The sequence below is a fragment of the Hyaena hyaena genome, unplaced genomic scaffold (assembly GCF_003009895.1).
Source record: "Hyaena hyaena isolate Hyena2069 unplaced genomic scaffold, ASM300989v1 scaffold_87, whole genome shotgun sequence".
Taxonomy (NCBI): Eukaryota; Metazoa; Chordata; class Mammalia; order Carnivora; family Hyaenidae; genus Hyaena; species Hyaena hyaena.
The window spans coordinates 676,980-692,278 of NW_024080718.1; the positions used below are offsets into that span (position 1 = coordinate 676,980).

General features: G+C 38.8%; 1 protein-coding gene across 3 annotated transcripts in view; it reads left to right on the forward strand.

Moving 5' to 3' along the window:
* Positions 1 to 15,299, forward strand: part of TBK1 (TANK binding kinase 1) — a 56,634-nt gene that overhangs the window by 15,647 nt on the left and 25,688 nt on the right. For all 3 annotated transcript variants that reach the window (XM_039234307.1, XM_039234306.1, XM_039234308.1), the window contains exons 6-8: positions 6,372 to 6,532; positions 9,183 to 9,293; positions 14,567 to 14,746. In XM_039234307.1, coding sequence (XP_039090238.1) covers positions 6,372 to 6,532; positions 9,183 to 9,293; positions 14,567 to 14,746 — 452 coding nt within the window. The remainder of the gene's footprint in view (positions 1 to 6,371; positions 6,533 to 9,182; positions 9,294 to 14,566; positions 14,747 to 15,299) is intronic.

Sequence of the window (15,299 nt, forward strand, 5' to 3'; positions counted from 1 at the left end):
TGACCATTGGCCATATGTGTATTTTCTTCAGAAAAATGTCTTTCAGGTCCTCTGCCCATTTATTAATTGGATTATTTGTGGGGTTTTGGTGTTGAGTTGTAGGAGGTTTTTTTAGTTTCTTGATTTTTGTTTTTAAGATTTTAAGTAACCTCTCTACATTCAACCTGGGGCTCAAACTCCCAACCCTGAGATCAAGAGTCCTATGCTCCACCAACTGAGCCAGCCCGGGCACCCCCGTATGAGTTCTTAATATGTCTTGGATATTAACCCCTTACCAGAGATACCGTTTGCAAATATTTTCTCCCATTCAGTAGGTTGCCTTTTCGTTTTGTTGGTGGTTTCCTTTGTTGTGCAAAGCTTTTTATTTTAGTGTTTAGTTTTGCTTTCATTTCCTTTGTGGTAACTACACTTATTGTGGTGAGTTTTGTGTAATGTATAGAATTATTGAATCACTGTGTTATACACCTGAAACTAATATAACAACATACGTCAATTATATTTCACTAATAAAAATTTAAAACAAAAAGTAGGTACACTTGACATGTAATCAGGAAGTTTATAATATAGAACTGTCACTAATTGCTCATAGCTCTGGACTATATCTTAAAAGTCTTAGATTATGGGAGCACTTCACTGGCTCAGTCAGTAGAGCATCTGACTCTTGATCTTGAGGTCATTAGTTTGAGCCCCATTTGGGTATAGAGATTACTGTAAAAAAAAAAAAAAAAAAAGAAGAAGAAGACATCTCAGATTCTGTGACTTTTTTCCAATTAGATTCTGCCTTTGTAGGGCAGAAGACATGAACAGACACTTCTCCAAAGAGGACATCCAGATGGCCAATAGACACATGAAACGACGCTCAGGGTCACTCATCATCAGGGAAATACAAATCGAAACCACACTGAGATACCACCTCACAGTGGTCAGAGTGGCTAAAATGAACAAATCAGGAGACTCTAGATGATGGTGAGGATGTGGTGAAACGGGCACCCTCCTACACTGTTGGTGGGAATGTAAACTGGAACAGCCCCTCTGGAAAACAGTGTGGAGGTTCCTCAGGAAACTAACAATAGAACTCCCCTATGACCCAGCAATAGCACTGCTAGGAATTTACCCAAGGGATACAGAAGTGCTGATGCATAGGAGCACATGTACCCCAATGTTCATAGCAGCACTCTCAACAATAGCTAAAACATGGAAAGAGCCTAAGTGTCCATCAACGGACGAATGGACCAAGAAGATGTGGTTTATCTATACCATGGAATACTACATGGCAATGAGAAAGAATGAAATCTGGCCATGTGTAGCAACATGGATGGACCTTGAGGGTGTTATGCTGAGCGAAATAAGTCAGGCAGAGAAGGACAGATACCATATGTTTGCACATATAGCAGGATTAGGAGAAACTTAATGGAGGACCATGGGGGAGGGGAAGGGGAAAAAATAGTTGGGGAGAGGGAGGGAGGCAAACCATGAGAGACTCTTGAATACTGAGAACAAACTAAGGGCTCATGGGGGTGGGAGAGAGGGAAGGGGGGTGATGGGCATGGGGGAGGGCACTTGTTGGGATGAGCACTGGGTGTTATATGGAAACCAACTTGACAATACACTACTTAAGAAAAAAAAAGAGAAAAAAGATTCTGCCATTGTAATTTTGTAACATGGAGAGTAAAATCTAACCACCCCTATAGTTTTATTCAGATTATTCTAAGTCTGCCCTGAATTTAGTGTCTCAAATTGTTCTGTATATACTGTTGTATATAACAGCATATAACTCCAAATTGATTAATAGTAGTTATATTTTGATAATCTTTTAATACAAAAACCTACAAATGGATTAGATTCATCTATCAAATATCTATGGGGTGCCTGCTGTGCGCCAGGCAGTGTTGTAGGCCCTGGACCTTCAGCAGTCACCCAGATGCACACGATTCCTGCTCTTAGGGGAACCCACACAGTAGTGGGGAAAATAGTTAATTAAACAAGTAGACAAGATAAATTCAGATAATTGAAGTGTTGGGAAGATAATAAGGTAATAAGAGTAAGAACAACTAGCAGGAGAAAGATAGCTAGGGAAAGCCTCCTTTCCATCCTAAGTGACACTTAAATGATTCAAAAGAAGCAAGCTGTGCAAAGATTTGGGGGAAGAGCGTGACAAGCAAAGGGAACCAGGAACTGCAAAGGCTTAGAAATAAGAATGACCTTGGAAGTTTGAGAAACAGAAAGGATGGCAGTTTGGCGGAATTTAATGAGTTAAGGGGCAGGTGGTAGGAGTTGGAGATATAAGCAGAGGCCAGCCAGAACGTACAACCAGCAAGGAAGAGGAGCAGAGATGGGGAGAGATAGAGAAGCAGAGAGAGAGGGAGGGAGAGAGAAAGAGAGAATGAATGAATAAATGTGAAGTAGGCTCCTTGCTTAGCCTGGAGCCCAACATGGGTGAATCCCACAACCCTGGGATCATGACCTGAGCCAAAATCAAGAGTCGGACACTTAACCAACTGAGCCCCCCAGGCGCCCCAATCACGCCCTTTTTATAATTGTTTTGCAGTGTTCCCTTCAGTATCTTGAAATGAAATTCTTAGATATAATCAATTTGTATACCTCATTAAGAGATGGCATAATACCTCAATAATATTATAAAGGAAAACATTTATAATAATAGCAGAGATATTTAATATGTAAAAGTTTAGGAATAACCTCACTGACAAATAAATTAAAGAATCCAGTGCTTACGCTTGTACGTACTATCACTTGCAGTGCAAGTATAGTGATGACTTGTATGTTCCGGTAATGAGTTACAAATCACAAGTGTGGTGGTGTCACGGACATGAATTTCCAAACCACTGAATAATTCTTAGTAGTTTCCAACTAAACAAAGGAGATTTTCATAAAGATACATTCTTATAGCTACAAAAATACTTTGTGTGCAAAAATTTTTATGTTTATATATAAGATGTGCGAGTAATAGACTTCTCACCTCCACAGATGTCTGGCAGAATATTCAAAACTCCTGCTGGATATCAGAAGCTTGTTTTTTAGAACTGTTCCACAGTCAGCAGGATGTCTTTCCTATCTAGTCTCTGCCCACTAAATACCAATAACCCTTCTTGGTTACTGTGATGAGCAAAACAAGCAACCGCTCTGTTCCAGCCTGCATGAGGTTGATTGCCCAGTATCAACTGTTAATGTTTCACATATCCTAGGATCCTTGTTTAGCTTTTGCCTCTTAACAGACTTTCAAAATGGAAAAAGCAAAACATTAAATTAACTCCAAGTTCATGCTGTACTCTAGGCTAAAATTTTACTCTAATATATTTCCTATTTGAGATTATGCCCAGCCCTGTTTCCATGTGCAGTATACCAGAAATTTTACAAAAAGAGATAAATAATAGCCTGCAGCTCAGCAGGCTAAAATCTAAAAGTTTTTATATTTAAATGAAAATTTTTCTCATTATGGAATTCCGAGACCAGATGTTAAATCTTCTCTTTGTTTGCTAAAGTCCAAAGAAAACTTCAACATTCTTTCTTCCACCATTTTTAATATGATGGATATCTTTTTTTCTTTTTAAAAAAATATTTATGTATTTATTTTGAGAGAGACAGTGCGTGCACATGAGCTGGGGCAGACTCCGTGCCGTCAGCACAGCATCCAGTGTGGGGTACAATCCCACAAACCGTGAGATCATGACCTGAGCCAAAATCAAGAGTCGGACGCTTAACCAACTGAGCCACCCCGGCGCCCCTGTTATGGATACGTCTTAATAATATAACCTGAGAGCTTTACAGTAGCTTTCTTCTCCTGTTCCTGTTCCAGATGTGGAGGCTCAGGCCCAGCAGTACCAAGCCCTACACAAATGCAGGCAGCACATTCAGGAGAGAGCCAATGAGTAGAGATCATGTTTAGTAACCAGCATATGCTAATGTCACTCTGTGGGAGAATTATATTATTTATTGCACCTTTTGAGGGGATTTCTCCCTTTGTCTCCTTCTAGAATCACTGTATCTCCTCTTCCCAGCTTGGCACCCTCATGTGCTAGAGGATATCAGGCATATACATGGGTTTTGGTCTGTTCACAGTACCATTTATACACTAAGTACCAGCTACTGTGTCGAAGGGCCGGCTGATGCTTCTTTGGATAGTAGTTTATATGCTGTTTCACAGAACCAGCAAAACCACTTAGACCCCATATATCTCGAAGACATTTGTTTAGACACTCACTTCAAACCCTTCATGCTTATCACCTCTTGATTACTCGTTAAGAGGTATTTCCCAAAAGAGTGGTCCCCCATCCCCACCTCCCACCCCACTATTCACACAAAAAATCCAGGGATGGTGACCCTTTGGGAGTCAAATTCATAGAATGCATCATTTAGAAGCACCCTCCCAATAGTGTTACCTGCACTCATTCCCAGTCTTTTAGGCCGCAGCCACATGCCACAATGTCATAAGGCATTCGTTTTGATTTGGTTGATGACTCTGCTTTGGTCCTAAGTACACTCTTGTAGCTTTATCTTTCAAGAATCTTCAAGTGCATAACTTCTGTGAATGCAGATGTCAGGAAGCTAAGCATGTATGACTTCTGGTTGTACTCTGCATAGCTAGATGTCCATCAGAATCTCTGGCTGGACCTGTAAGCTGCTAAGCCATGTCATATAAGATTTACCTGTATTCCAGGGACGCCTGGGTGGCTCAGTCATTTAAGCACTTGACTTTGGCTGAAGTCATGATCTTGAGGTTCCTGGGTTCAAGCCCTGTGTTGGGCTCTGTGCTGGGAGCTCAGAGCCTGAGCCTGCTTTGGATTCTGTGTCTCCCTCTCTCTCTGTCCCTCCCCTGCCTGCTCTCTCTCTCTCAAAAATAAGTGAACATTAAAAAAAATTGGGGGGAGGGGGCGCCTGGGTGGCTCAGTCAGTTGAGTGTCTGACTTCAGCTCAAGTCATGATCTCACAGTTTATGGGTCCGAGCCCCGCATGGGACTCTGTGCTGACAGCTCAGAGCCTGGAGTCTGCTTTGGTTTCTTTGTCTCCCTCTCTCTCTGCCCCTCCCCCACTCACACTCTGTCTCTTAAACATTAAAATTTTTTTAATTAAGAAAAAAAAGATTGATCTGTACTCCGTAATGTAGTATAACATCTTGACTTAAAATCATGTGTTTAACATCACATCAGCTACTTGTCTGGACTGCTAGATCCCCAATCAGCTCAGTCAGGCTAGTCCTCTGAAATAATTCTAAAAAATTTAATTTTTATCTCAGAGTCATCATGACTTGCTCTGATGGATTGCATTTGAGAGATGAGAAAAAGAAATCAAGGCTACCTGATAGGTCTGGGGAATAAATAACTGGATAGATTGTGGTACTGCTTGCTTAGAGGATAAAGATTAGTAGGAAACTGGGTTGAGAGCAAAGACCAAGAAGAATCTATTTTGGACATGTGAAGTTTGAGCTACTTTTTTTTTTAGTGTTCATTTATTTTCGAGACACAAAGCATGTGGGGGGAGGGGTAGAGAGAGAGGGAGACAGAGGATCGAAAGCAGGCTCTGTGCTGATAGCAGCAAGCCTGATGCAGGGCTTGAACTCACAGTCTGAAAGATCCATGACCTGAGCCAACTTCACTCAGTTGACTGACTGAGCCACCCATGTGCCCCAAGTTTGAGCTACTTTTTAGACATTTGGGAAAACAGTAGAGTATATGAATCTGGAACTCAGGGCAGGAGATAGTTTGGGAGTTAAAGTATATGGGTAATATTTAATGCCAAAGGCCTCCATGAGAGATGAGGAAATAAGGCAGTTATAGGTGGAGACAGCTGCTTTGAGAAGTTTTGCTATGGTGGGAAAGAAAATTGGGTCATAGCAAGAAAGGGTCGTGAGGTCAATTTAGATTTTAAAAGTAGGAGATCTTATAGCATGTATGTAAGCTAAAAGGAATGATCCAATAAGAGGAAATTGCATAAAATAAAAAGGATAATTGTAGGAATTGATTTCTGGAATTAGCGAGACATTAGTATGGATTCCATAGCACAGATGGAAAAGTTAGCCCTTGATAGGAGTAGTTCCATCATAAAGGGAAAGTAGGCCAGAGTCTAGACACAGATTCAAGAAGGTTGGTATTTGGTAAAAAGCATAAGGGAGAATTGATCTGTTTTGCTTACATTTCCTTATTGAAGAATGAAGTGAGGTCATCGAGATTGAGAGTTAAAGGAAGGTGGTGTTGGAGGTTTGAGGAAAGAAGAGAAGACATGAAATAGTCTTTTCAGATTGGGGAAGTGAAATTATTAGGGCAATATAATAGACGTTGTAGGCATTATCAAATACCCATTTGTGTGTAACGTATTACCATAGAACACAAGTTAGTTTCTTCATTCTTTTTTTTAAGCATCCTGATATGTATGAGAGAGCAGTGCTAAGAAAAGATCATCAGAAGAAGTATGGAGCAACAGTTGATCTTTGGAGCATTGGGGTAACATTTTACCATGCCGCTACTGGATCATTGCCATTTAGACCATTTGAAGGGCCACGTAGGAATAAGGAAGTGATGTAAGTGGTTTCTCCATCTAAAATTAGAAATAATTTTTCAAATGTGTATTTGTCTTATTTTGTTTCATCATATGTTAGAGGTGTGCACTAATGAAAATTAATGTAGCTATCATTTCTGATATTTTAAGCTATTTGGTTTTGAATAAGAATGCAACCTTATAGAGTGCATTGGCATAATTTTTCTTATTGTGTTAAAATATCTATGTACAAAGTGTAAGTGGCATCCAGTCTTTGGCCCGTCATTAAATACATACTGCTTGCTGGATTATATTTCAACATACTGTTTATTTCTCTTTGTGTCCTACTTATCAGGGATTTTCCTTTATATAACTGAAAAAAATAGTACTTCTGTGGCGTACCAGAACCATTACCAGACGTAAAAGAAATAAAATTTTTACCCTGAACTGATCTGATCTCTTTTACCATTTCAAAAATAATATTTAATATACTATTAAATTTATTTCCAGTGTTGCGGTTTCAGTCCAAAGACTGAATGCATTTTACTAGTATTATTATACCTTTATATTTTGCCATAACTATTAGGAAATAATTGCTTGGTGTAAAATCACTATTGTAAACTAAATAATGGAGAAAAAGAGAGATGGAATTCTAGATGTCAAATTTCTTATAAACATCTGTACACTGACCACACATCTTTTTATTGTAAGAGAAATTAGTGAATGACCTTGCTTCCTGAGAAATGGCCAATCCACGTACACATAAAATTATGAGGTTATGAATGTTGTTTAGAGAATGTTAGGGGATAGCAATTCACTGACAGCCCAGTATATCCAGTCCTACTTTAGATCTTAACATTTCTCTCAGACCTTTATATTTGACCAGACCTTTTGTAAGCAAACATGACTTAAATAATCGCACCTGTAAAAATACAATCTTTAATCTCACCTCAGGAAATTGAGGGAGAAGCCTATTTTTCTGTTTGTTGATTTCAGGAGGTAAAGCCAGCTGATATAATGGCTTTTGCTAAAACCTGGATATCTTCCTGTTTTCAGCAAGGACAGTACACCTCTTCATGGGAAGAAGGCATCCATTACTATAGTGATGACTTTGGTGAAACACCATTTTGAGCCTGCTTTACAGCAGTGCCCATTTTATAAAATCCCTTCATTAATAAAGGCTGAGAGCAAATTCGTGTTTTTCTCATTAAACATAAATTGTGCCTAACAGTTAATCATGTTTTTATTGTCTTACATACATTTTAAACCATTTGCAGCATTTCTTGCTGCCCTGAAAATGGATTAAATAAAAGCATGATATGCTCCCTAAGAAAGGAAACATGTGACCCATCAGCAACCTGATAACATTGTCACCATGTGTACAGGTATAACCATTAGCAGAGTTTCTTTCTTTATATGCACAGAAACCTCCAGTTTGGGGGAATGCTGTTAATGTACGATGAGAGGTGCTTGAAGTAGTCGTGAAGCCTATTTTACTTGTTTTACTATCGGGAGGATGCATCCACCTCAAATTACAGCTCCCTCAGCATCTCATTTACACCTTGTCAGTGTACTTTTATATGGATTTTACCAAGTTAGTGAAGCTTTTCTAAGAATGTTAAGCATTCCTTTAAGAGTTCTGCATCCATTCTATTCACTTCTTTTTTCTTAGATTTACCTCACATATCTGTACTTACTCCTCTGCAATCAGACCTTTCTTATGTGAATGTACCTTATTTTTCTCATTAGTTTTCTTCTTCTGTGAAAACTCTGTTAAGGCAGAAATCCCAGCTGCCCCATAGAAAAGAGGCACGTGGTCCAAGTCAGTGGTACTACTGGTTTGTTCTGCTTTTTAGAGGAAAAAAATCTTGATTTTTCTCAGAGCACATTTACGTAGACATTAAACAAACAAAAAGTTATGCCAGAAATAATATCTATAATAAATTCATGTAAGACTCCTATATTAGGTTTCATAATTTTATCTGGATGAAAGTATTCCAAAGGCATGAGCTCTTTGGTTAGCAAAGTGCTGAAACCTGAGAGGCTGCTTTTATTGACTTGTCGCATCTTTTATAGTATTCTTTTGCTTCCCCATCTGTCTTCTTTCTTCCGGTCATCTTTGTTTTTATCACCTACCTCAAGGATTGCATTAAATTTGGCTTTTAGTTTTGGTACACACACCTATTCCTGTATGTGTATGTATGTTTTCAGTATGCAGCGAGTCTCTGTGATACTGTGTTGTTATAGTTTTGTCTTCTTTTAAAAAAAAGAAAGCTGTTGTGCATTCTGCAGTAATTTCATAGTCCAGTTGGCTACCTTTGGATAATTTGGGTAAAAGGGATTTTTATGGCCTAGAGACAGTCTGTAACATAACTTTTTTGTGTTTGCTCGATTTTTTCAGATGGAAAAATTAATATTTTTGTTGTGAACATCAAGATGCTGTTATATGGCACTATGAGAGCCCAATGAAAATTAATTATGGCATATATAAAAATAATCGTACAGCCACTGTCCTACTTCAGTCAGTCAGATTCAAAGTATTTTGATTGTTTTATGGATCCTGTGAACATCAGTCACAAAGTTTCGTCTAGTAGATAATTGTAGGTGCAACTGAGGAAATATTTTTGCAAAGCCCATTGATAGGCTATGCAATGATGAACTGCTTAATTTATTCTCCATTTATTCCTCCCAAGGTATAAAATCATTACTGGAAAGCCTTCTGGTGCAATATCTGGAGTACAGAAAGCAGAAAATGGACCAATCGACTGGAGTGGAGACATGCCTATTTCTTGTAGTCTTTCTCGGTCAGTATGGTGACTTTCTCTTTTTGCACTTTGATGTTTGGAATCTTTATTGAGTAAAATCACAAATACTTAAGTATACTTTGGTTTGGTTTTTTTGTTTGCCGTTGTTTTTAATATTTTACTGTGTTTTCGATGTGCTTTGATAGGTGATTTTTGTCTTTGTGGTAATGTAAAGATGGATTCTGATCATATGAATAATTTTGCCAGATCTCTGTTAGGGCAGAGGACATACATTTTTGAGATCGCTAATCATTAGTCCTAGAATTCTGTCCATTGTAGGGATCTAGCTTAGGGACCTTCGTATCTTTTATATTGACCATCCATATTGACAGGCTACAAATGGTGGTATAGATGGGAGTAACTAGAGTTCTAAAAAACACACTCGAGAAGGTTTTTTTTTTTTTTCATTTTTTTTTTTATTTTGGAGAGAGGGAGCATCAGTGGCAGAGAGGGGCCGAGGCAGAGAGAGAGAGAGAGAGAGAATCTTAAGCAGGCTCTTTGCTCAATGCAGAGCCCAATGTGAGGCTCCATCTCATGACCCTGAGATCATGACCTGAGCTGAAATCAAGAGTAGACACTTAGGGGCGCCTGGGTGGCTTAGTCGGTTAAGCGTCCGACTTTTGCTTAGGTCATGATCTCGCGGTTCGTGGGTTCGAGCCCCGCGTCGGGCCCTGTGCTGACTGCCAGCTCAGAGCCTGGAGCCTGTTTCAGAGTCTGTGACTCCCTCTCTCTCTGACCCTCCCCTGCTCATGCTGTCTCTCTCTCTCTCTCTCTCTCCTAGAAATAAATAAAAAAAAAAATTAAAAAAAAAAAAAAGTAGACACTTAATCTACTGAGCCACCCAGGCACCTCAAACACTTGAGAAGTTTAGTAGTATTCTCATTTTTAAAAAGTACTCAAATTATTAAAAAGGTGAGAATTAATAATTTTCTACTACTTTTTTTGGCATTTCAAATGTTCAGATGGGTCTTATATAACTTAGCACCCAGAACTCAAAAAAGTTATATTGTCAGGCATGAATTCTGTTAACTACAAAGAAAAATTTAAGGAGAAAGAAATTAAAAGTAGAGAGTAAATTATTTTAGGTTTTACTCTGGAAATAAAGCCGAAACACTCATCAATATTCAGAATTTCTGATTACTGGGGCACCTGGGTGGCTCAGTCGCTTAAGCGTCCATCTCCTGATTTTGGCTTGGGTCATGATCCTATAGTCCACAAGATCAAGCCTTGCATCAAACTCCACACTGACAGTACAGGGCCTGCTTGGGATTCTTTCTCTCCCTCTCTCTCTGCCCTTCTGCTCAAACGTGCATGCACACATTCTCCTTCTCTTTGAAAGAATGAATGAATAAATGATTAAATAGGATTTCTAGTTATTGAATTAACTTCCATTTTTCTTGAGTATGGTAGTTATATAATCCACAAGTAATACAGGTTATGATTTATTGGCTTACTACCTATTATAATTTGTGGGTGCTCTTTTGTATGATTTTCTAATATAAAAATGAATGAATTTAAATATTTAATATTTTGAATATTGAGTATTATTTAAATCGTTTATATCATAAGCTAATAAAATATCACCTATCATTTTATATTTCAATGTCTGTGATACTCAAACTAAGAGTTCTAATTCTAAAATCATTTTTCAAAACTATTCTGACAGTTTCATTTTTGTGTGTTGTTTGAAAAAGAAGTCTCCAAAACGAAATTGGGTCATGCAGCCAGAGTTATCAAGAGAAATTTGTTTTATTGGAGAGCAGAAATTGCATATTGTAGTGATTTATGTTAACTTTTGATTTAGAAAATACTCATTTTTGGAATCTCAGGCAAAACGTAAAATGTAAAGGGGTCAGGTAGTGAACACTGGCTGTTTAATAATTGCTGAAACTTAGAATCAATAACTACAGATTGTATATTTTAGGAGGTTAGCAGGTCTTAACCTACCTAATTAGTCTTTAACACACCTAGTTATAAATTCTTTGATATAAATTGCTTAGGAAACAGAAAGCACATTATGTAATCTTGTGGGTTTGGTTTTTTTTTTTTTTTTAATGTTTATTCTTAGAGAGAGAGAGAAGGAGAGAGGGAATGAGCAGGGAGGGGCAGAGCGAGGGAAAGGGACACAGAATACAAAGCAGACTCCAGGCTCTGAGCTGCACAGTACAGAGCCTGACATGGGGCTCAAACTCACAAGCTGTGACCTGAGCCAAAGTCAGATGCCCAACCGACTGAGCCACCCAGGTGCCCCAAATCTTGTAGGTGTTTTTTTTTTTAATAGTAAGGACTTTAAGTACCACAAATCAGCAGTGAAAACGACTATCAAAAATAAAGCAGCTGTAAAAAAAGACAACCATCATTTCTTATATGTATTAGCCAAGACTGATAACAAGGGAGAAAGACCTAACTCAGCTGGTCTAAGTGAAGAAGGATGTTGACCTTGTAATTAAAAATTCACATGTGTATGTGACTCAGAGCCCAGCTGAATCCTTGGACTCACACTGTGACCTCAAGAGTCATTGTCATGCCCATCTCTGCACTGGGAGATAGAGGAGAGGCAGGGATTCTCTTCCAAAAGGAGGGAGAAGAGATACCTGTTAGTCAAAACTTAAAATATCCACTACCAAGGCACCTGAGTGACTCAATCAGTTGAACATTGGATTCTTGGTTTCGGCTCAGATCACAGCCCTGAGCCCTGCATTGGGGTCCACTGAACATGAAGCCTGTTTAAGATTTTCTCTCTCTCTGTCTCTCTCTGTCTCCCCCTCTACTCCTCTCTCCACCATCTGCCCCACTTCTCCCACTTGTATGTGTTCTCTCTCCCCAAAATAAAAAAATAAAAATAAGATATCCACTATCTACTTTAAAAACACTTAAAAAGACTTTTTCCAGTATCTGCTTGTATAGTCAAGAATATATTTTTAAGGGGCGCCTGGGCGGCTCAGTCACTCAAGTCTCTGACTTTGGCTCAGGTCATGATCTCATAGTTTATGGGTTCGAGCCCCGCATCGGGCTCTGTGCTAACAGCTAGCTCAGAGTCTAGAGCCTGCTTCAGATTCTGTCTCTCCCTCTCTCTCTGACCCTCCCCTGCTCATGCTGTCTCTGTCTCTCTCTATCTCTCTCTCACTCACTCAGAAATAAAAACAAAAAACATTTAAAAAAAGAATGTATTTTTAAAACTATTTGAAATTCCATAATTTCAAATTATGAGAGTCTATTTGAATATATTATATAATTCAATGTAAGTATGAGAATGAGTAAAGGTCCTTCCTTCCTTCTTTTTCTTTCATTTTTTTAAAAACCTAAGCTTAATAGTCAAAGATTATCTCACTTGAATTGACACTAATTGATTGCCAGATGATTACATTAATTTTACTTCCTAAAGAAGTATACTCCAAAAAAATAGCAGTGTACTACAAAAGGCATAAAAATTCAACATTAAAAATCATATATTGGAGAGAGCCCCTGGGTGGCTCAGTTGGTTAAGCTTCCAACTCTTGATTTTGGTTCAGGTCATGATCCCATGATTTGGGAGATTGAGCCCTGAGTTGGGCTCTGCACTAACACAAGGAGCTTGTTTGGGAGCTTGCTTCCTCGTTGTCTGGCCCTCCCCTTCTTGCTCTCTGTGTCTCTCTCTCTTAAAATAAATAAATAACTTTAAAAAGTTATATATTGGGGCGCCCGGGTGGCTTAGTCGGTTAAGCGTCCGACTTTCGCTCAGGTCATGATCTCACGGTTCGTGGGTTCGAGCCCCGCGTCGGGCTCTGTGCTGACTGCCAGCTCGGAGCCTGGAGCCTATTTCAGAGTCTGTGTCTCCCTCTCTCTCTGACCCTCCCCTGCTCACGCTGTCTCTCTCTCTCTCTCCTAGAAATAAATAAAACATTTAAAAAAAATTAAAAAAAAAAAAAAGTTATATATTGGAGAGCCATGTTAAAAGGACATTAGGGGTGCCTGGGTGGCTCAGTCGGTGAAGACTCTGACTTTGGCTCAGGTTGTGATCTTGCAGTTCTTAAGTTTGAGCCCTGCATCAGGCTCTCTGCTGTGAAAACAGTTCCCATTTTGGATCCTCTGTCCCCCTCTCCCTCTGTCCCCCCTCCCTCTGTCCCCCTCTCCCTCTGTCCCTTCCCAGTTCATACCTGTGCACTCTCTCAAAAATAAGTAAAAAATAAATATAAATAAATACAAGGACATTAAAGGGGTGCCTGACCTGGGGTGCCTAGGTGGTTCAATCAGTTAAGCATCTGACTCTTGATTTTGGCTCAGGTCATGATCACGGTTCGTTGAGTTCGAGCCCCGCATCAGCCTCTACACTGACAACACAGAGCCTGCTTGCGATTCTCTCTCTGCCCCCTCTCTCTCTGCCCCTCCCCATTCTCTCTCTCTCTCTCTCTCTCTCTCTCTCTCTCAAAATAAATAACCTTTAAAAAAGCGGTGGGAGGGGGGGAGTGGGAAGTGGTACAGTGGTGCCTGAGTAGCTCACTCAATTAAGCATCTGACTCTTGATTTGGACTCAGGTCATGGTCTCATGGTTTGGAAGTTTGAGCTCCATGTTGGACTCTGTGCTCTTAGCATGGAGCCTGCTTGGGATTTTCTGTCTTCCTCTCTCTCTCTCTGCCCCTCACTCACACACACACACTCTTTCTCTCTCTCTTAAAAATAAACTTAAAAAAAAAAAGGACATTAAAAACCCTGAAATTAAACAATTATCTTATCCTAACTGCCTGGTTCTGATCAACTGATCTCACCTGGATGGCCATGTATATATACATATATAGATTGTGTTTGGAAAAATGAGAAAACTTGGGAAGGAATGAATCAAAGAGAATAATCAATAAGAGATAAGTTAACATAAAAATACCATAAGCCCAGGAGCACCTAGGTGCATCAGACTCTTGGTTTTGGTTCAGGTTATGATCTCATGGTTCATGAGTTTAAGCCCCACACCGGGCTTTGTGCTGGTGGCATAGCCTGCTTGGAATATTCTCTTTCTGTCTCTGTCTCTCTCTTGTCTCTCTGTCTCTCTGTCTCTCTCTCTCTCTTAAAATAAATAAATAAACTTTAGAAAAAATGCCATAACTCCTGCTGCATTGACAGGTAATTTTAAACCAAGGTTACCTGACATTCTGAAAAGTTGGCAGTTTTTTTAAATTTTAAATTAATCTAAGTAATAGCAATTCCATTGATTTGTTGGTAAATATTATGATTTTGTATCTGGACTCTTCACGTAACTTTTAAATTCACTCTTCAAGTAACTTTTTTCAATACTATTTTAGGGGTCTTCAAGTTCTACTAACCCCTGTTCTTGCAAACATCCTTGAGGCAGATCAGGAAAAGTGTTGGGGTTTTGACCAGTTTTTTGCAGAAACTAGTGATATACTTCATCGGATGATAATTCATGTTTTTTCACTGCAACAAATGACAGCTCATAAGATTTATATTCATAGCTATAATACGTAAGTACCTCTTTATATTTTCATTCTGTATCATAATGTTGTGTTTTGTTTTGTAATTATCTTCCTAAATTAGGAGAGGAAAGGGAGAATGTATCTCAGCTTCTCCAAAGGTACCCACTTCTCACTTAGGAAATTATGTTTGAGCGCTTAGTGAATTCTTTTTCACCTATTTTTGGAATGAAAAGATTAATTTTTTGCTTTTATAAAATATGTAGGTAAAATAGCTTGTTATTAAACTGCAACTTTTATAAGGCTATTTTTGTTTCTGTGTCTTCTCTCTTACATAGTCACAATACCACAAATAACACCCATTAATAAATGGGCTGGGTTTTATTAAGACTACTGTTCTATCAGGGTCACATGGCTGACTCAGTAGAGCTTGTGACTCTGAGTTCAAGCCCCATATTGGGCATAGAGCCGACTTTAAAAAAAAGAGAGAAAGAAAAAAGAAAATAATTCAAGAGTATTGTCCTATCATTTAAAAAACATTAAAGCTCAAGTCTTAAACATAGCTAGTGTAGTTATTATTTGCATATGTGACTTAAACCCTTTA